Below are 21,436 nucleotides of genomic sequence, written 5' to 3'. Positions count from 1 at the left end.
TAATTTGCGTTCTTCTGGTGACTATTTACTAGGTTACCTCCTGATGTTAAAGATGATAACTAGCTTTTGTATTTCCGACGTTTCGTCAGTCAGCACGACTGACTTTATCAAGGTGGCTAAAACAGGTTAACACAACCTGTTCAGCAACGATGGCACAACACAATTAACCTGTTTTAGCCACCTTGATAAAGTCAGTCGTGCTGACTGACGAAACGTCGGAAATACAAAAGCTAGTTATCATCTTTAACATCAGGAGGTAACCTAGTAAATAGTCACCAGAAGAACGCAAATTACTTTTATTATAAAATGCCTGGTGAACAGTCTCTCTCTGTTTTTATTTAATATCAATGTTACATCCAAATTTACAAAACGCAGTCAGTTGCTTTCAATCTACAGGCATATTTCCAGTTTCCAGAACAAAGTATCCAGTAGATAGATTGGATACAAAGCTGTTGAAGCGTTATCAAAATTGGGTAGCTGAAAATAAGCCTCACATGATGATTGAACTGGCTACCTCCCATGACACTCCCAAGAATCGGGTGATTGAAAGCAATGCTGATGAGTGTCAACCAAGCACCAGTAGGCCTACAGGTGTTAGCTGCGACACCTGCATACAACTGGGAGCAAAACCCAGTTTGGACTCAGGAGAAAATTATGAATGGGTAGTTGGGTACCAATCTGGTCATTGCAGAAAAAGGCACCAATCACTTCCACACCACTTTCAATAACAAACACAAGGTTTTTATTAGAAGGTTGCCTCAAAGCAACAAACAGGAAAGTCAAAAAAAAAACGAAGAAAAATTAATTTAAGTGCCAAGGTAATTACTGACGAAGAATACCTCAAGGCTATACAAGAAAGAGAAACGGTGCAAAAAACGAAACAGAGGGTACCGAAATCAACTGTAAGGCTGTAAGCCCACAAAAATCCACTGTAGGCCCACTGGGTATTAAGGAAAGTGTCAAATGCTTTTAAAGCGCCCTCCTACAGCTGTGTTGGACATACTTATGCAATGGTATGCTTGTATCATACAAGCAAAAAACAAAAAAACCCACTTTTTATTGGACTAGGCCTGCGGCGATTTCTACAAGACAACGAAGGTCCAGTTGCCAGCCTAGAAATCGACTGTTGCTTGAAGATGCAGCCAAGGGAGGAAGTTCTGTATGAACGGAATGGCCCGTTTCGGCTAGTCTGATTCGGCTAGTCCGATTCGGCCGGTCTGATTTGGCTAGTTCCCTATTCGGGTACAGTCTTTCTCGGCTAGTTTCCTATTTGCCAAATTTTTGAAAATCCAACCATAGTCCTTCTGTAATCCAACAAAATCCTTCCGTAAATCTAACAAACCAGCCGAAAAAGACTGCAGCCGAATCGGACTAGCCAAATAGTAGCAGACCCCTGTATGAAAGCCTCCCTCCTCACTTTCATATTGAAATATTTCAATGTTGCAAAATCAAAAGCAGAGGTGGAAGCAATGCGAGGGGATCGTTGGGCAGTATCAAACATCGCTCAAATTAAAGCTTGCTATGCAAAAGGAAGACCAAGAAGCACTTTATGAAGAATTTACATCAGAATATAGTGAATAATGTATCTTAAGAATGGTAGCCAATTATACTTTTTTTATTCTTCGTGCACGGGCTACCTTCATTCGCATTTTTCTGCTTTTGTGTGCTTGTTTATTTTGTGTTTCGCAAGGCTTGATTACTGTCTTCAATTTATCAAGTGTTTTCAACAGATATTTCTCGTAGGCTACCGCTTACCAGTACCAATTTTTCATTTCGATTGTTAGGTGGAAGCAGTGTCAACAAAGGTGGAAGATGTTCCACAGTTAACTGTTTTTTGGCAATTTAGCATATGTTTAATACTGATATATTGTATGGTGTAACAAAAGATTTTAACATTCATACAATACACAATATGCATGTATACAACCGAGGTTTATCCTTGCTTTTGGGTGTTGCAGTGTCTGTTCTAGTGCAGTTTCTGTTGTAAGTATGCCAGCACTAATCGATCACAAGAAAACCTCAACAATGATGCAAAAAGCTCTACATACTCACATAATGCATGAAAGGGAAAAAAGAAAGAAAGGTATATATATGTTATTTCTTCCCTTGCAATTGCAGGTATTGTATATAATATGGTACAATCTGTTTTGCTTGGCATATGTATTTCAGCAAATTTTTTTTATTGTTTTGCTTTTATATCCAGTAACCACATTTCAAACTTTTCTTGCAAAATTAGACACTTTAGGTTTAAAAATTTATCTTGTATTGTCAAAAATCTTAATTAGCACACTTGGCTTTGTCTGTAACAAAAATGTGAACTTTCATTTTAAAAATTATAACTGCTTGAAAGTAAAAAAGTAGACAACTTTGTGAAGACTAACTGTGAGAAATCGATTGGCACCTTCACACCAAAATTGTCAATTTCTATGAAACTTCTTCTGTAGAGACCGTAAAAGCGGTACGGTATTGAGTAAAGTGAATTTTACTGTATTACCATTGTGAAATAATTGCTTATCTTTTACATTGACACTTTGTTATATTAAATATTATTTCTTAGTCATTGTTGCACATGAACAATGCAATAGTGATATGTTTGTATGACAAATGTTTGTGCTCTTCAGAGGCTGCTGAAGCAGAAAAAGATTTTGAGAGAAAAGCTAAAGAAGAAGAAGAGAAACGTAAAAAGCTTGAAGAGGAAAACTCAACCTTAGAAGAAATCAAAGAGCAAGTGTGTCATTTTTACAATTTTTTGTCATATTTTGAAAAGTCTTTGTCAAGACTAATTTCAAATTTGGTGGTTGCTGCATTTTCACGCAAATTTTTTTGCATTTTTCTTCAGCTGGTGAAATTACATGAAAAAGAGAAGTACCTACGAGATGAAAAACATCAATTGTTTTGGCAATTCAAAAAAGTTTTAAATGAAGAAGCTAAACGAAAAGCTCGTCTTCGTGAACAAAGGTACAACAACTCTGCTTTAGAATTTCATTACTATGTTATAACTTCATTAAAATAGAGTATATAATGCCCACACAAACACAATTGGGAAGTAGCCATTGTAAGAACTGAGTAAAATGGAAAGCTACCGTATATGTGGAAGGGTCTGCTACTATTCGGTGAGTCCGATTCGGTGAGTTCCTAACCCCAAACCCCTAACCCTAAAACGGCAATGATAATTAGGCTACGGTACCCGATAATTTAAAAAAAAATAAAAAAAATCCCCCGTTAAGAGATCGGACTCACCGAAACGGGCCATTCCGTATGTGGAATTATATTCTTCAAACTTATGCTTTTATTAAGTTTATAATTAGCACCTGCTTTGCATTTTGCTGTGTCACATTCCTAAACCAACAGAAAAAGTTTGAAGTTTGCAATGTATCTTGTCATACGCGCCGACTTCCGGGGGGCGACGCCCCCCGTAAACTTATGGCTGAGAGGCAACAAAAATGGTTATTACAAATGGTGTTTCAAAGATAAAACACTTTGCGAAAGAGATTTAGATAATTTAAACGGACTTAAAGAATGCCGAAAGCGAAAAATAGCCTACGTTGCTCTTCCCCGCAAAACAGCAGCTGATCGCATGAGTTTCTCATACGGTATTGAAGTTTCAAAGTAGACGATTACGCTGCTGGAATAGTCACGTAACTATTCACAGCAATATTAAGTAAACCAGCTAAATTAGACGCGCTAAGTTCAACGAGGTCTTCCCGCTGTGAGATCAATTATGATTCAACAGAACGCATTGTTTTGTTCGCAATGTGTGAGAATTAAATCGAAAACCGATAAAAGAAAAGGTGTTTAATGGTCTTGGTCGCAGATATTGTCTGCATTAACGACGTCTCTTACCCCTATTATCACCTAGCTAACCTGACATCATTGTTTTATGCGGCCGCTAAGGTTTGACATCGACTTCAACAATCATGGAATGTTACGTAATAAGAACGATTATATCCTACACGCAAAAATAAAAAAATCGATCTCTTAGAACAGCTCTTTCCGCTGTTTTGTCTCGTGAGCTTTGCATATTGCTCAACAAGTGCATAAAGTTTAGAATTGACAAGAAATCATTAAATTTGAAAATTAAGTTCGAATCACTGCAAATAAACGTATTCAAAACTTTTAATTCGGCCGACACCATTTCAAACTCCGTATTTTACGTCGGCAATGATTTTGCAGCAGTAAAATGCGTTCGTTTTGAAAACTGCCGAGCTGGAGACAACAGCTTGTCTCGTGTATAAGTTGAACCTGTTTTTTTGAGGTAAAAATCACTTGCGAACATCTCGACCTATACTCGAGTATATACGGGATTCGATAAAAGACTACAAAGACTTTCGATAAAAAACAGCAGAGAAAACACTTCGTCTTTGTTAGCGCTTTGAAGGTAAGTAATTAGCAAAACGAGGTCAATAAAACTGAAAGCGGGTTTCCACTCTGCTTAAAATCATGATTTTTTGCGTTTTATTTCGATAACTTCGCTGTCTTGATCGTTGTTATTCGCTCGCACGAAAAGGAAATGAATCGGCTTGTTTTCCAACTGTTCCAATTATGAGCTAACAATATCAAAATTTTTATGACTGGGCGTACTGCATGCGTAAAACTAATCGTTTCAAGCAGCGGTTCTAATAAATTCGGTTAGCGACTTAGGTGTCCATATAAACAAGACAGTAAGCTTAATCAAAGACTATTTTAATTGAGTAAAATAACGTTATGGTTATGACGTCATCACCTTTTTCGTCCCCCCCCCAAGGTTTTTTGAAAAGTCGGCGCCTATGTAATCTTGTATTAAATTGCTTTCCTTGTCTGCATCTACTGCCTATAGTGAGATTGGACCATCAGCCAGTCAATATCAACAACATGGGATACCCAGTCCACACCATCTTTTCCCACAAGGTAGGTGTTTGGTAGTCTGGTAGATGTTGATTTATTGATATGTTCGGTCAGGTCATATGTTTTTTTTATAATACAGTATACATGAGCAATGATCGGTACGTGAAACCAAACAATAACGTGCCATTTAGCATGATATGTGAATACATACATATGTAAAAGAAACAATGCGAGCGTTTTTGGCTAATATTGTATATCAGCGATCTTTGAAATATATATATACTGTACAAAAGTTATGCGAAGGCAAATTCATTGCCGCCACAGTGGAGTTGTTGTTTTTGCGTTAGAACAAACTATAGTACTTTCTGTACACGCCTTTTCGCTTCAAAACTGAACAGCTTTTTTTAAGGTGTACGCTTTTTGCAATGCATACATGCTAGAAATTTGCGTCTGAATTTTTGCCAATGTAATTCACTGTTTTGCATAATTACTTCGGCAATTTCCGATGCTAAATTCGAAGGCTGCATTTAGCTCTTGTCAAGCATTTTTAGAAAGTTGGTTTGCATTGCTCAATTAAAAAATGCTAAAAAAAATGTGCCGAAGAAAAATGATACAAACATTTGAAAAAACTGCATGATCGCATTGCTCAAATACAAGAAGGCAGAGTGCAGTGGCGGCTGGTGAGTCCTAGAAATGGGGGTGCTGTGGCCGCGAAGGCGAATACAACAGTGGGGGGAGGGGGGTCTCCTTCAGAAAATTACATTTGATTTGGTGCATTCTGAGCATACTTTAGCTCTAAATTGTGATAAATGTTTAATGTAAAACTTGGCTTATAAGCTTTACAAATGTGTAATATTTTGAATGGGACGATCAACAAACATATGTGAATATCACGTTCTTAATGATTAAAAGAGAAAACGCTTGTTTATTTTCATTACCTACTCGACAAAAAATTCTCCCGTGGCCTATGTCACTTTACATTTTGGATGTAGATACGTTGCTTGTTGCATGACATATTAAATTTAAGCAGTTTTTGCTAAGGATGGGAAGTAGACCTATCCTAAAAAGTATCAGTTTTTCTAGTGCCTCCGTATTTGCGTTCTTCTTTAACTAAGACTACCGTAATACTAATCAGCGAAAATGTAAACTACTAATTGGTTCATTGCGTAATATTTAACAATGCGTAATTTCACAACGTGAAGGCGGATTCACACTGGTGTCGCTATTGCCTATTGCGTTGTAAACCACTTTTGACGTCACCACGAAGCCAGACAAAGTGGATCGACTTTTCACTCTGTGCCTTTTTTCCTTTTTTCTCGTTCTGCTGTGTGTGCTGCTCCGAAGACAGCACACCGCTTTACAATTCGCTTGTACAGGCAATTCAAGAAAACAGGCGGCTCTACGACGTCACAGTCGATGCCTCTACGACGTTATGCCGGTGTGCTGTTTCAAAACAGCACATATTTCCTAGCACGCAGGGTTTCCAAATATAATTTACACTTATAACAGTCAGCAATTCTGTGAACAGAGAACAAAAAATACATTTTGGGCAGAAAAAACGCTAAGATATTTGAGAAACTTTTTGTGAAAACTTTTATGGGAGTGCTGCAGCACCGCAGCACACACTAGCGAGCCGCCCCTGAGTACAAGTTGCCCAGTTGTTTATCATGGTAAATACCTACCCAGATAGCACATCAATCGTTTTTTACATTGATTCAACGTGTACAGCGATTGATTTGCTGTCTGGGTAGTTTGCTGCTTGGTTTCTTCTGCTTTTGATTAAAAATAATACAAATTTTGCGGTATACGTGACACAATGAAACCTATTCCTCTGCAAAGTTGCGCATGTGGAGAGTAAATTTTTGATCAGGGTAATTAAGCCCCATTAGTTTACGAATTGCAAGTTTTCATTAGGTGTTTATTGCATGGTTTCAATGTAACGGATGTTGAGCTTTTCTCCGTTTTGTTGCGTGGTCTATTGTAGGATTTATAATGCACTTTTGATCAGAAACGAAAGCATTTGAAAAAACGAAACCATTTGACTGGTTTTCAAATGCTTGATAACTTGTGATAAGGGTTTGATATATACTGTAAATAAAGTAGATGGAATGTTTTAAATAAAGATGTGAACCTAATGATATAAAGGATAAGATACGAATGCTCACATATTTTTATGTCATATTTTTATGTTTATGATGATGTATTGCTGCCTAGTTTTGTTTATAGTTCAAGACATCATATCCCACGAGCATGTAATGATCATCACTCTTTTTCAGGCTTACGATACCAAAACCACCATCAACAATCTCTTTACTTAAATCAAGGAGGTCACAGCGGCAGTCCTGGTGAGAACTTTTTATTCGCTTCAAAATTAGTTTCGCATTTTTTTTTGTATTGAAACTATTATTTGAAAACTCTAATAAATGATGCGAACCTGTAGTGAGGCAAGGATCTGAAAGTTTGGTTCTTTGTAACAAAATATTCCTGCCACTGACGATCTGTTAATCCCTAGCAAACTCAGCGTGAAATCTGAGCCTTGTGAAATCTTTCGCGTCAAAAGTACATTCGTCATATTCCCACTCAAGTCAAGGACGTTTACAATTTTCATCAAGTTGGAAGTTTACTTCTCGCTCAAGACAACATGGATATGCACCACTGATGATTCCAAACAAGGGTGAAACTCGAGTTTGGTGTCTTCCATTTTCATTCAATCGGGGCCTTAATCGCTTCTACAAATCCCCTAATGCACATTTACAGCACCAATGTAACTAGAATTCCTCTTATAAACATAACCACGTATCTTAGTTTGAACCTTCGTCGTTAGTTCATGCTCTGCCTCTTATCCTCGAGATGGTGATGGTGGCGGGCTAGATTTTAGGACAGGTATTTTACAGCCTCTGACCCTCTGTGTTGTCTTGTCATCCAAACCACAGACCTCGAGCACGGCAGGTCGCGCAGTTATCTGTACTGTCTAATCCTTCACGCCTGTCTCAAATCGCGAAATTTGCCATGCCGCATTTGTGCATGTTTTGCGCTAAGGTTGAAGCTAAAACACTGACCTTTCTCCACACGCACGTGTACGAGGATCAATGTAGCAATGAGTTGTTTATCATTTGTAGGTCAACACCCGCAACAACTTCAGCAAGGAACAAAGCGCCCACACAGCCCTACTCCTCCCACCAGCAGTGTCATTCAAATGTATCAACGGCCACCGGCATCAAGTCATTCTTCTCAACAAAAGTATGACAGCAGCTATTCAGGTATAATCATCTTGAAACGAAAGTAGCTTTTATTTTTGGTGAATAAAGGAATTCTGGTGAATGAAAATTTCTACCAAGCCGCCACTTGTACAATTCACATCATTGGGACTGGGTGTGTTATATATGTTAATTCAGGGTTTCGTACAGTAATGTCTGAACTGGACGATTAGCTTTGATTTTGCTATAACAGTGTATTGAGTTTCTGGGCAGCCGATTGTAGCATCGAATAGACAGCGATAGACACGTGTTTCGCCCATGAGGCTGGGCTCATCAGTATCCCACCGTAGAGTGTTAAACTGTTTTATTTGCATCAACAGCGCACGGGTACAAATAATTGACACGGCGAGAGAGCACAAACAAACATAGCCAGGTCGAAGACTTTCAGAAACCGGCCTGCCACACCCCGCGGCGGCGGGGAGCGGCGTGATTTAGGGGTGACGATGCACCCGGAGGGGTAAGTCCACCAGCTTAGGTCACGGGGGCCAGGCTGGGGAGTCGAGGTACCTGTGGAAGGAGAGTGTGGATCGAAAACGTTACATGACCCGTCCGCAAATTTAGAATTGGCGGAGCGGGCCAGGGAGACAGGTTCTTTCTGCATTGCCCAGAAAGATGGCCTGCGACGGGCCGGGCGACCCGTCGCGTGTGGACGCTGGAACCGGCAGTAATTGACCGCCCGGCGGCGCCCACGTCTCCCTCACGCGACCTCGGCGCAGGTACTTGACTCTTATACCCGGTCTGCCAGTAGGCAGAGCGGATAAAATTGGGGTCTACCACGAGGAAGAGAGTCAACTATTTAAGAATAATTTGGCTCTCGTGGCAAACAAAATTCAAATAAAAATGTGGAGCAGAGGCTCGATTAATCAATAGAATCAAAAAATGTAGGTCGGAATGTAATACATACTCACTGGAGAAGAGTAAGCTTTGATTCGGCGAGCACGGATGTGCACTGGCCAGACGTTGACGCAGGTTCGCCCAGCTGGGTCGGGGAGGCTAGCGATCGAAACCAGAGGCACTGATAGGCTACATTACCAGGAAAAAGTAGAAAATTGGGGTGGAAATTTTGAGGCTGCATCGAGTTGATCAGGGGATCGTGTTGATCAATGCGTTGAAAGCAGAGCGAGGTTAATCCGTCGGGCAAGAACAGCGTTACAAGGCGAAGGCAGCGTAATCGACCGCCGCTTTATCAGTCAGTTTAACTCTTATCCTTGTGGAAAGAAAAGAGCCAACAAAACCAGCAGGTGCCAGGGGTAGGACATGTGAAGAAGGGGTGTTCTTCCCGGCCATCAGCACAAGGCTGATCACTCGCTAGCACAGCGAGCAGCAGTAACGCTTCGCTAACCAAAACGGTGTAGCTTCGGCTGCCCAGAAACTTATCGTTTATTGGAGGTCTTTATGGCTAGCGTGGAAGCTACACTGTTCTGGTTAGCGAAGCGTTACTGCTGCTCGCTGTGCTAGCGAGTGATCAGCCTTGTGCTGATGGCCGGGAAGAACACCCCTTCTTCACAAGTGTATTGAGTTTTCTTTCTTGTTACCAATTTCTTATGCTTACATTGTTCCCGCACAAGTAAAATCTTTTGTTTAAAATTTTTCCAACCAGGTTTACAAAAAGCTTACCACTCCAGTCGTGGCTCTACCCCCGACAGATCGACCATTGTCCCGGCCCATTCATACCCTAACTCTGCTGGTACGTACTTTTTAAAGTGGTGAACTATTTTATTTCGCTTCTTTGTTTCTTTTCAAGGTAGACCGTAAGAGCTCAAAATAGTTGCAATCAAAGCTTTTGAGATTTGAAATGCTTACATCATATCTCACCAAATTGCAACCTGGTTGCCTAGTTAAAAAAATAGCTTATTTTTGCATTTTTGAACATTTGCAGAGGTTGTATCATTCTAAAGAAGACATTTACTCCTGACTGTAAGGTTTAAGCATGCAGTAAGATGACTTTACCAAAAACATAACTTTTTTATTGTTGTTGCAGGAAAGCCTCCGGAGCAATCCTCCTATAACATGGACAATAGATCCCGATCCCGTATCACAATGATCCCTCCCAGTGTGAGATGGCGTTAATTACATTTGTGGTTACATGCGATTTATGTAGACATTGAGTATTAAATATTTTGGTTTCAAGCGAAGATTAATTTGTTTGTGCTATGAGGTATCGTCCCGGACAGCAAAATCTGTTATTTTTACATTGATTCAACGTCTACAGACGTAAAAATAGCGGATTTTGTTGTCAGGTGTTTTGTCTGGTCGTGGCTATGAATTTTATAGCAATAAAATACTTCTGGCGACCCATAGATGCATTGCAGTACTCTGACTTGGCCGAGGGAAACACTCAGATGTCTGCCTTCTGGTAAATAATCTTAATATATTTTTAGCAATCCTCTTCTCCTTTTCCTGCTAATCTCCAAATGCGTTCAAACTCTCCTGGAAGATTCAACGTCAAAGCGGAAAGAGACCACGTGAGTGTACACTGACTTGTTTTAGCATTTTCTTCAACAATATCGTTCTGATAAAATTTGGGGATATGTTCTACGATGGTTTCTATATAATAGAAGCTTATGCATAAAAACATAAAAACAACACGAGTATTGAGTAATGTAGATCACTTTGCAGGCACGATACAAAGCAGAAAACTCGCAAATGATTTAAGTCGAATTCTTGTGAAAGCAATGCTGTCAGCTGTAATGTCGCATGAGTATGAGCGCTGCTGCTAACAAGACACTTTACAACTTTAGATGAAAGTTTAGTAACCTATTTAAAATCAAGCCATGTCTCACTTTATTGTTTCTCATAGGCCTCGTACTCGCCAAATAGTGGCAATCCTCCTCTGCACCACAAGTACCAGTCGTCGCAAAGTGGTGGAAAAATATTCACGAAATACTAACTCTGGAATGTCGTTGCTGAAATATCGAATATATGTAGCTGGAGATAGGGCTAATGGCCTTTTAGATTGTTCCATGTATTCCACTTGACAAGTTTTCGGTGTGGTGTGTAACTGTGTATGCTATGAACTGTGCAATGCGGATGGTGTTTGATAAACGGTTTTCATGTGAGCGAAAAATGGTATCATCAAACGACCATATTTAAACTGTTTACATGTAGCCTGTGATTGAGTAATGACCTTGAAGGACAAGTCTATATTCAGTTATAAATTATTATCATCCAAATTTAGTTTAATTCTCACTACAGTGCTTTAACAATCGATTCTTTCAGCTTCGGTCACCGAGCCTGCGTCTGTGGTTCAAAACCTTTGCAATTGCTGTAGTGTTTGGGATGAGTTTTTTTGTCCGTTAATAAGTATTTTAAAGCTTTGGTAGAGAGTTTTCTTTGTTGAACCATAGACAAGCAAAACAAAGTAACCTTAGCCGGTTTAACATGTTGAATTACACAGAGATATAACATAATTCAAAAAAATCAACTCAAACTTTTTCGACACGTAGGTTTGTGCTTTTAAGTCCGTAGTGTCGTTACAGTTAGAGACTTAGAGTGCGTAGTCAGATTTATCTTAAAATTTTCAGTTTATGTATATTGCAGATTTAAGTAATTTCTGATGAGGACACATGTACGTGTCGAAAACGTTTGGGTTGACTTTTTTTAATTATTGTATATCTTTGTCTCTGTGTAATATTAAACCCGCTAAGGTTACTTTGCTTTGTTTGTCTATGGTTCAATAAATATTTTTTCGGTCAATTTTATAAAAAACTGCGAATCACATTTTTCTCATCTTTGTATAGTGCTTCCTGCTTAGGCCACCAATAAATTGTTCATCATAGAGTAAGCTAGCCGAGGCTACTGTTGCCCTTATTTTCGTTCTGATCTTTTTTCATTTCTGCATTAACAAAGCGTAATACTTTATTAAAATGTTCGCTCAGATAACGTTTGCTTTGATTTGAGTATGTGCGAAATGTTGCAGGTAGAGGCTAATTCTCTGCTAATAAGTTACGAGGGGAAATTTGACTTCAGGATCAGTGACAGTTTAAAGAAGTTTTGCTAAGCCTTGTTATGTCGGCTGTAGTCTACAGCCGAATAGTCGGAGTCCTGCTACGACGCTCGATAAAGTGCAGATTCGAGACTGCTCAAGAGCATGCGGCTGTGTCTTTAGCAGGACACTTAAAGGCATATCTGAAATTGGACACGAATATTGGGCTCCTTGCCTTCTCATCCACTTAAATTAAATCTTCAATCACTGGGCGTAGGTTAGCCTACGTCTGAATACCATAAAATGTTAAGTTTACTGGTGAAATAAATGTAATCAATATTTGAGAGGCACATTATGTAAGCATAGGCAGTAGCTTTGGCAGGGGGATACTTTGGGATCCGACCCGGAATGATTTTAGCGACTCGAAACCTTTTTAAGCGGCCCTGGAACTTGAAGAAGCCATTGCGTATTTATGAGATGTATGGCGACTGGCGATCCATAGGCCTACCTAATTCTAGGGGACGTTCAAATATTACGTAACGCCTTCGAGGGGAAGGGGGGGTTTATGCGAAGCGTTACGTTAGCGTCACATCGGGGGGGAGGGGGTTCAAGTAAAACGTTACGTAACGCTTTCGAGTACGGAATGGTAGTTTTTTTGTGCTGACTTTGTAGTGAAAAAGCGTTACATGGAGGAGGGGGAGATTGAAAAAAGCGTTAGGCCTACATGGGGGAGGGGGGGGTCAAAAATTCGGAAAAAAAGCGTTACGTAATATTTGAACGTTCCCCTAAGGCGCAAAAGTGTTTCGGACCGAATAATAAACAACTAATAGCCTACAAAGCAGATTTCTTTTATGTTGTCAGCTTTTTTTTGTTCAGTTATTTTTTTCAAAAAAAAAAATCAGTGTAGCCTAAAATAATTGTCGTTTGAAGTTGTATAATTTATGATGTAATATTGTCCGACTGGACATCGATGACTGCTTGTAGGCTACATCATCAAGTAGGACCTGCGCCGCTCTCAGAGTATAACCCAAGACGTGCCATTTTGAGGTGGATGGACGACGAGATCGCAATAATAATCATGCTTTTATTTGCGCAAAGTTAAAAAAAAGCAGGGGTGGCATGCAAAAGTTTTTCATGGGCTTAATAATGACAAAGGCGCGCAACTAACTTATAGTTTTCCTGCTGTAAACCTCTTCGGTGTTTTTCAAAGTTGTTTTTGATGTGAAATTTCATCAAAATCGGTTCCAATTAAACCAATCAAGCGCTTCTACTAATTAAAAAAATTTAAGTAGGCTACCGTATCTTCTCTTATTGTTCCGTTATTCTGTAATGTTTAAATTCAATTTTGTTATAAGCCTAGACCTACAATATTATATGAACACTTTCTGATAACTAAAAATTATGACTCGAGTAACAATTGTGAGGAAATAGTTTAATGGAGTCAGATAGTCAAATTAGTTAGAATATCCAACATGCAGACTAATTTTCATTAGACAGCTAATTAGCATCAATAAAACCATCTTTACACATAAAATAATTATTAACCACAATTTTAGAAAATGACGTAGCCTACGGTACGGTAATGCGAGTGTTGTACGCGTCATTGAAATAAATTGACGGCGTCAGCGCGAATTGCCTAAAAACTTTACGGCGTAAAGTAGCCTACTGCGTAAGCTCTTAAAGAAATTGACGGCGTCAGCGCTAATTTCTAGCGCTATTTTTTGCCAGCGTCTCATAAAACGGAAATATTTCAACCAAGTTTAGGCTAACAATAGCTCAAAATAAAGAGCAGATATTATGTTTTGAGACTGTATTGTAATTAGCTGCTTAGCCTATTAGTTATTTCCTTACAGAAAAAGCAAGCATTTCAAAACGTTTGTCTGACAATTTGCTGCGTTTGGGACGCATAGCCTAGGCCAGGGGTCCGCAAATACTTTTTGGTGCGACCCAAAAAGCAATCCTTCGAAGTCTTCGCGACCCAAACGTTTCGGAAACATATAATTTTGCGCAAAACACTTTGCAAATTAATATCAATTCCAATACGGTCGTCCCCACTTATTAAGGCCACATCGGGACCGGACGATTTTGGCTGCGGGAGACAATTTTCTACCACTCCTATACCTTCAGTAATTCCGGAATGGACCAAATTGGGCTTAATAAGCGGGTGGACCTATTAACCGTGGGCTTCGTCGTCGTGCAAGCCTCTGGGGCCGAGGGGCTACTCTATCCTTTTACCAGCCCAGACTCAAGATGTTCCCGGACTACACTACTGGAAGGCTATTAGAGAGCAGCCAGCAGGGCCTCCGAGAGAAATCAGCACTGGTCGGGAAAAAATACGAAAAATGGGCCCTATAACATTTTTTAGCAAATATAGGCCTACAACTAATTTGTATCTTGCGTTGCAAGTTCGTGTTAAGCTGAAATTAGCCTACTTTCCTCAGCATGAAAAGAACTTCGTTCAATGTAAAAATCATCAATAATCACTGGATTACACTTGCAGCAAAAATGCCATTGAGGCAAACTATTTTGTCTAGAAAGCTTTGTAAACACACAATAGGCCGACAGGCAACGCAAATAGTTCAACCAAGCATTTAATTCACGAGTGTCCAAACTTTTTCCCCCGCGAGCCAGATTTGATAATAAGTGTTCGCGGGCCAACAGCCACAATAATGTTTCTGAAAACTGCAAGTTGAATTTATATGATTTTGTGTGTCTGCAGGCCAAAAATAACACATTGTACAACAACAGACGCGGGCCATACAAAAACATCTCGTTGGCCAGAGTTGGCCTGCGGGCCGGACTTTGGACATGCCTGATTTAATTCAGCCCTTTCTGGACTTTTTGCAATGCAAACTTACGGATCACAGCATCAAATGATTAAATTTTGCGACGTCTGAATTGATGCACAGCATGTATAGTTAGGCTTTTCAATCGGTTTTGAGTCATAAGACTTAGGCCTACTGGAGCGCAAACAATTCTTTACAAATTTCAGTAATGCTAAAATGCTAAAACCACGTTCTCAATGCGCAACCGTTGGAGGTAGCTACCGGAACACAAAAAAAATCATAACAAAACTATTTGGAAAAACCTTTCGAAATATGGGGTGGTTCGTTCTGGTTTGCAGCTGAAGTTTGCTGTGTGGCTTTCTGTCAAAAGTACCACCTCATCCAAAATGTCTTGAAAAATGTCATTGTTGTGTAGCCTACAAATGGTTAAAATTTGTCCCACATGCCCGCAACTGCACAACAGACATACGATGAAATTTTCATGGAACTTCAAACCATGGACTTCTAAATATTAGCATCTGGACTGGAAACGCAGTGACCAACAAAAGGCCAAACAGTTGGTACAACAGTTGGCTGTTGGCCCACTGTTGGCCAACTGTTGTACCAACTGTTTGGCCTTTTGTTGGTCACTGCGTTTCCAGTCCAGATGCTACTATTTAGAAGTCCATGTTCAAACTCATCGACGATATGTTTGAGTTTGTTGATACATTTGTCAATTCCAACAACTATCGAATCCCCTTTGCGATGTACGGTAGGTAGAATACATCTCCTTCGAATGATTCAGCTAGTTAAGTGGAGTAATAACTAATAAAAGCGTTCTGTCCTCAGGAAAAGAAAATCATTTTCTTTTAAATTTATAATTGCCACTGCAACTTTAGCTTGCGAGTAGTAGCCTAGCCTACTCTTCTCAACTTTCTCTTACTTAGATTACATCTTCCTTTAATTTCATTAAATTCATCAGTGAATCTTGTTTAAGACCGGAATCCACATAATGCAAAGCAGTCACAAATTTAAAACTGCTAGTTGTAGGCTACTTTAGCATTGACTCAGCTTCCGATCAAGCTCTTGCTGGATCCAACTTGATGCATTTAAGAAACGTCTTTAGAGCTCCAATTGCAAAAGGGTATTGTAAAGCATTGGGTTTGACTGCACCACGCCTTGATTACCCTCTCGAAGTCAATTTTCTTTGCAAGATGATAGGACAGCTTTCTTTAGATTTTTCAGAATTTTTCCTCTGACTGGGCTATAACTTTAAAGATGCCACTAGCTTAAAGATAATTAATCAATTACTCCAAAAATGATAAGACATTTGAACAACTCTGTCTGTAGGCAACATTATGAATTCCAACTAGATTTAAGCAACAACATCCATAAACAAAAAACTCATTACCTTCCAAAATCACATCATGAGAAGCATGACCACCAAAAGGCTACTTGACTACACGAAAACAGAAGATCTTTTAACTATGACAAAATTACATCCAATTGCAGCAATAATAAAATCAAAAGTTTTAAAACTGTTCGGCCACACTAAAAGATCACTATTCGGAATCAGCAAAGTTTGCACAAAAGGAAAAGTAGAAGAAAAAAGAAAACGTGGCAGACAACTAAAACGATGGCAAGACAACATCCAATCATGGACCGGACTCAACTTGGCGACACTGGGCGAGCTGGCTCAAAATCGCCACTCTTGGAAGCAAATAACTCATGTTGATGCACAATCTGCTGCAGGCGGAGATTATGACTGATGATGATTCATAAACAAAAAATATACAGGACTTACTTTCTTTAATCGTGCTTGGACTGATACCTTTAACTTTCCCAGATAACTTATGTTGAATACAACATCCTATGCCTGGCCAACGCAGATTTTGAAGTTAAGGTTCAGTTGTCAAGCAAAAATAGTCCCCGCTTAGCTAAAACAGCACCAGTTTTCAAGTTGAAACTATCAATACAATCGAAACCGTTCAGTGATACAGAAATCATTTCAGCTTCAGATTTTACGTCTTGAAGCTGTTCAACATCGCCTACCTTAACACGAAAATGATTTGTTCTTGATGAGAAGCATCGAGAGTGACATTTACAATGATTGAGAAATACTTGGAACTACGCACTTCATTTAAGAATTTGTTGATTATTTAGTTGGTACATCTTTACTTTAGTACTAAAAATGGGCCCCCCTCAAAAGTGAAAAAAACAAAAAACTACTTGTTTTTCCTTTACAATGTTTTGCTAGGGGGGAAACTGGCCCGACTTCCCCCCCCTCTCGGAGCCACTGGCAGCCAGTATTTAGTTTCATCATCCATGACACGCAGACCTTCCACTCCGTTAGGTGGCTTGAAGATGGTACAGTTATTGATGATGTGGTCTGCAGTCTGTTCCTCGGCATCACATTCACAGGAGGAGGAAGAGGCCAATTCCCCAATGGCGCATGGTTGACCGGAAAAGCCCGACGCCCGTACGAAGACGGTTGAGGCGCACCTATGCTTGTCTTTGTAGTGTCAGGCCGATAAGGCATGTGTCGGCGTTGGGGATGAACGAATGAAGTCCGGTGGTACTTGACTTCCTTTCAGAATTCCATTTATAGTCCGCCCAAGTAGCCGCAGAGATGAAGTTCATCTGCTGCGTTGATCAGAAGTTGAGCGGCTGGCACGAATGGTTGTCTTGACTTCAGTCGACTAGGGTGCTGGTTTGGGGAAGCAGAGATCTTGTGGTGGAGAAGATGGTTAGGCTTTAGTGCCCGTCGGCTAAGAAACAGAGTGGCTTCTTCGTGACGAAGCTCAGAAAGTTGGATGCCAGCGAGAATGGCAAAATTATCCAATGGTGTGGGACGCATGCATCCGGTAACTGTGCGCAGGGCGCTGTTTATGGCAGTGCCGATGTTATGGCAGTGTGCACTGCAGCACCAAACAGGTGTACAGTACTCTGCTGAAGAGTAGACAAGGGCTAAGGCTGCTATACGCAAAGTGTCAGCCCTTGCCCCCCAGCTGTGGCCTGCCAGGCGCTTGAGTAGTGCAGCGTGGGATGTCATTTTCTTGCGCAGTGACACCAAATGGTGGCGGTATGTGTACGATTTGTCTAGTGTCACCCCAAGATATTCTGGTTCGGGGCAGAAGGTCAGAGGTTTTCCATTGTTCTGAACATGTAGCTCACGATCAACTTCCGGACTGTAGGCTATAGGTGGAAAGCTGCCGCCAAAGTTTTGTTTTCGCTAAGTTTCAGTCGCCAGTTCTGGAGATAGCCTAAGCTGAGAGAGTTTTCATGCCCTGGCTCAAGCTGTCTTCCAGGCTATATATATAACCGTGGGCTTAACTACTGGACTACAATCGAAAGTATAAATTTTCTTGTAGCCTACCAAATTGTACGAAACTCAGCACATCAAAGACTATATGATTGTATTTATTTTTGCCATACAAGTTATATTTATGGTAATTTTAAACCGGTTTGCGACCCACTGTGAATGGTCTCGCGACCCAAATTTGGGTCGCGACCCACTATTTGCGGACCCCTGGCCTAGGTTATTGTCCTTTCCAATTGAAAAAATGCGTTCCACAGCAGCGCTGGTTGGTATTGGTGTGTTGTATTTCAAAAATAAATTGAAAACGTTTACTCGGAAAGGTATCACTGTTCCTAACGTGCTGTGATAGTTTAGCATGTATAAATTTTTTAACCAGGTTCACTGCACCAACATCGCTCTAGTCAGAGGCATAAAGCTCTTGAAATAAAGTATCTTTAACGTTCCGCGAAGCCGATCATGGATTTTTCGCTTTCTGTCTCTGATCTCACGTTCTCAATACATGGGTGATCACTAGGGCCCGCAAAAGTCAATAAAGTCAAAAATTTTTAAGGACCTCGTCTATCCACGAATCCAAGAATAAAGTTATTTTTTAGCACCTAGGGGACTGTTTCTAAGAAGTTAAATAAAGTCAAAATTGACAATAAAGTCAAAATTTTCAATAAAGTCAAAATTTGTCAAATTATGGCTTTTGACAAACTTTTTGTGTTTCTTGAAAGTAATTTTTGTCAAAATCCTCGTGGAAGCATTGTAAATCAGGAACTGCGACACAATTAAACCATATTAACCCATAAAAGCAGGAAATATGTCACAATGCTGACGGATCAGCAGTACCTTTTATCGCAAATTGCCCATTGTTTATTCATTGTTACGTATTTAAATATTTTTTATAAAAAGCTCCATCTTCACAAACGTAGTCTTTTCGGAAATCAACAGTTTGGATTTTAGGAATAGCCAAGCTAAATCGTCTTCAGCAAAAGTTAGACAGATTTGAGGAGATTTTCCTATTGCCGAAAAAACACGACGCATTTTTTATAATCCATAAAAACCTTGATTTTTCGACAAAATATTACGTTTGGGTCTGAAATCGACAAACTATTATGTTTGGATAACTAATATCAATTCAAGGAAGAAATGTGACCTTTACAAATAAGCAATTTCGTTAGGTCAAAATAAAGTCAAAATTTGATTAAAATAAAGTCAAAAAATTTTTTTTTAGGTCAAAATAAAAATGGCCCTAGACTGATCACCATTTGGCGAACTTCTTCCGCGTGTATTCCAGGGAGCCATTCCAACCAACGCAAAAGCCGGTAATTCGGATGAGTCGCGCTGGCCAGAATACATTGTGAAACCATAGGTGAAACTCTAATTGTGAAACGAGATTTTTCATTTTTTTTTCCATGAAAATAAAAAATGACGCATAGCGCTTGACGCTTAAAATCGGCAAAATAGTTGACGGCGCTATCACTTCCGTCAACTGAAAAACAAATTGACGGCGCTAGCCTCAGCGTCAACAAAAAGTTGACGCCGTCAAATGACGCCGTCAAACTGACGGCGTCAACGTACAACACTGGGTAATGGGTGAAAATGGTTTACTTGTCAGGAAAGTAAACGTGTTTGGCATGATACTGGATTGCTGCTATTTAAATACCACCACAGACATATATCATAGGTTGTATTTTTCTTTAGTTTAAGCTAAATTCTAAAAGTGACACATTTTTTTTTATTTGCGTGGCCATAATAAATAATTAATTGGCGTTAAATATGGTCGTGGTCGTGTGAGCCTCTAGTTCCGAGGGTCTATCCTTTTACCACCCCAGATTCACGATGTTCCCGGAAGGCTACTAAAAAGCAGCCAGTCTTTGGTTTCATCATCCATGACATGCAGACCTTCCACTCCGTTAGGCGGCTTGAAGATGGTAGCCTACAGTAATTGATGATGTGGTCTGCGGTCTGTTCCTCGGCACCACATTCACAGGAGGAGGAAGGAGGCCATTGCCCATTGGTGCATGGTTGAGCGGAAAAGCCCGACGCCTGTACGGAGAAGGTTGAGGCGCACCCATGCCTGTTAAATATGGTAATTGGTAAAGAACGCCAACCTATGTGACCGCTCTTACAATTTCTTTTCATAAAAGATTGATTGATTGAATCTTTATCCTCGGACTGGGAAAAGCTTCTTGCAGAGCTTAATCCTGGCAGTTTCGCATACTTGTAGAGGCTTCGGATCACTGACGCAGGCCCGGTCGCGAAATTTTTTTCCCACGAGATTTCTGTCTCATTGACTTTAGTCACTCTAAAAGTAAGATTTTCCGAAAGTGTTTTGAGAGATTGGTTGATTCAGATTGCGAAATAAATATTTGCTAATGAAATTCTGCAATGATAATAAAATATAAGCTTTCCCTAACCCTAACCCTACTTTTTTTGAAAAGCTCTTGTGCACCGCAAAAATTAATGTAAAGAAAAAAAAAGTTTGACTTCGACGGGCGTCGAACCCTCGTTCTCACGATCACTAGGCAGGGTATGAAGCCACTGATCCAACGGTGCCAACGAGAAAATGTTGCATTCACACGGTTTTAATACAAACTTTTACCAAAATATGTAAATGAGACAGAAATCTCGGCCTTTTCTTCGCGGCCCGGTCACCGAGATTGACAGAGTGAAGTTTCCGATTGTTGAAGTCTTGTTGCCAGGGAACTATTCCATTCATTAGATGCCGCTGAATGGAGAGCAGTCCTTAACGTGCGTTGCTCAAGCGCACACCCCGAGAGTCGAACCAGCGCCGCTTGATCTTGAAGTTTCTTCGTTCCAGAAGTGACGCGCTAACCAATGGGGTTGTGCGATCCACTCGGTGGCGCTACAACTGGGTCCTAGCAACACGCTCGCAGTGATTGCTTCAAGCTTTAGCACGCTTTGCGTACAGCTGATATGGGTGGGATAGGAGTGCAGTGTAGGGTTGCCAGATTGGGCGCTTTTACGCCCTATTGGGCTACTTTTGATTTCTCCAGGTGCCAAAAATTCGCGTTGGGCGCGCTTTTTTGGCTGGCGCCCAATTGGGCTACTTTTTTTAAAAATATATTATAACTTTTTATGTAAAAATTGTGTCATGTTTGAGATTTTTACCTAATTTGTAGTTATTTCATTGAGGAGCAGCGTTTTTGGAGGCCAATTTTCAAAAATATGCATGTTTAGGCTTTAATATCTGGCAATCCTGGCAACTTAAGTGATCCAAGTTTTCATGAAAATGCAGTGGACATCAGTTCAGTAACTTCAGTTTGTTTTTATTTCTGACCATTACAACGAAAAACAATATAATTATGTCAAACTCAGCAGGGGTCTAGAAAAAGGTAGA

At 40.0% G+C, this 21,436-nt stretch overlaps 1 protein-coding gene across 1 annotated transcript; it reads left to right on the top strand.

The window, feature by feature from the left end:
* The first annotated feature begins 235 nt into the window (after positions 1–235).
* On the top strand, positions 236–11,963 carry LOC145766981 (uncharacterized). The gene is made up of 10 exons (XM_082578703.1): positions 236–2,083; positions 2,622–2,728; positions 2,840–2,958; positions 4,817–4,887; positions 7,101–7,169; positions 7,944–8,084; positions 9,682–9,768; positions 10,063–10,136; positions 10,463–10,546; positions 10,882–11,963. The coding sequence occupies exons 1-10, from the start codon at positions 1,990–1,992 to the stop codon at positions 10,969–10,971; spliced, it is 936 nt and encodes a 311-aa protein (XP_082434829.1). The 5' UTR covers positions 236–1,989; the 3' UTR covers positions 10,972–11,963.
* The last annotated feature ends 9,473 nt before the right edge of the window (positions 11,964–21,436 follow it).

Source organism: Aplidium turbinatum, chromosome 3 (genome assembly GCF_918807975.1).
Source record: "Aplidium turbinatum chromosome 3, kaAplTurb1.1, whole genome shotgun sequence".
Taxonomy (NCBI): Eukaryota; Metazoa; Chordata; class Ascidiacea; order Aplousobranchia; family Polyclinidae; genus Aplidium; species Aplidium turbinatum.
This window is presented reverse-complemented; position numbering and strand designations above follow the sequence as displayed.

Bases quoted from the DNA above. Each gene is read 5' to 3' on its own strand.
- LOC145766981 (XM_082578703.1), top strand. From the start codon at position 1,990: ATGCCAGCACTAATCGATCACAAGAAAACCTCAACAATGATGCAAAAA. The intron at 2,959-4,816 runs GTACAACAACTC...TACTGCCTATAG, and splicing joins GCTCGTCTTCGTGAACAAAG to TGAGATTGGACCATCAGCCA. The intron at 4,888-7,100 runs GTAGGTGTTTGG...ACTCTTTTTCAG, and splicing joins ACACCATCTTTTCCCACAAG to GCTTACGATACCAAAACCAC.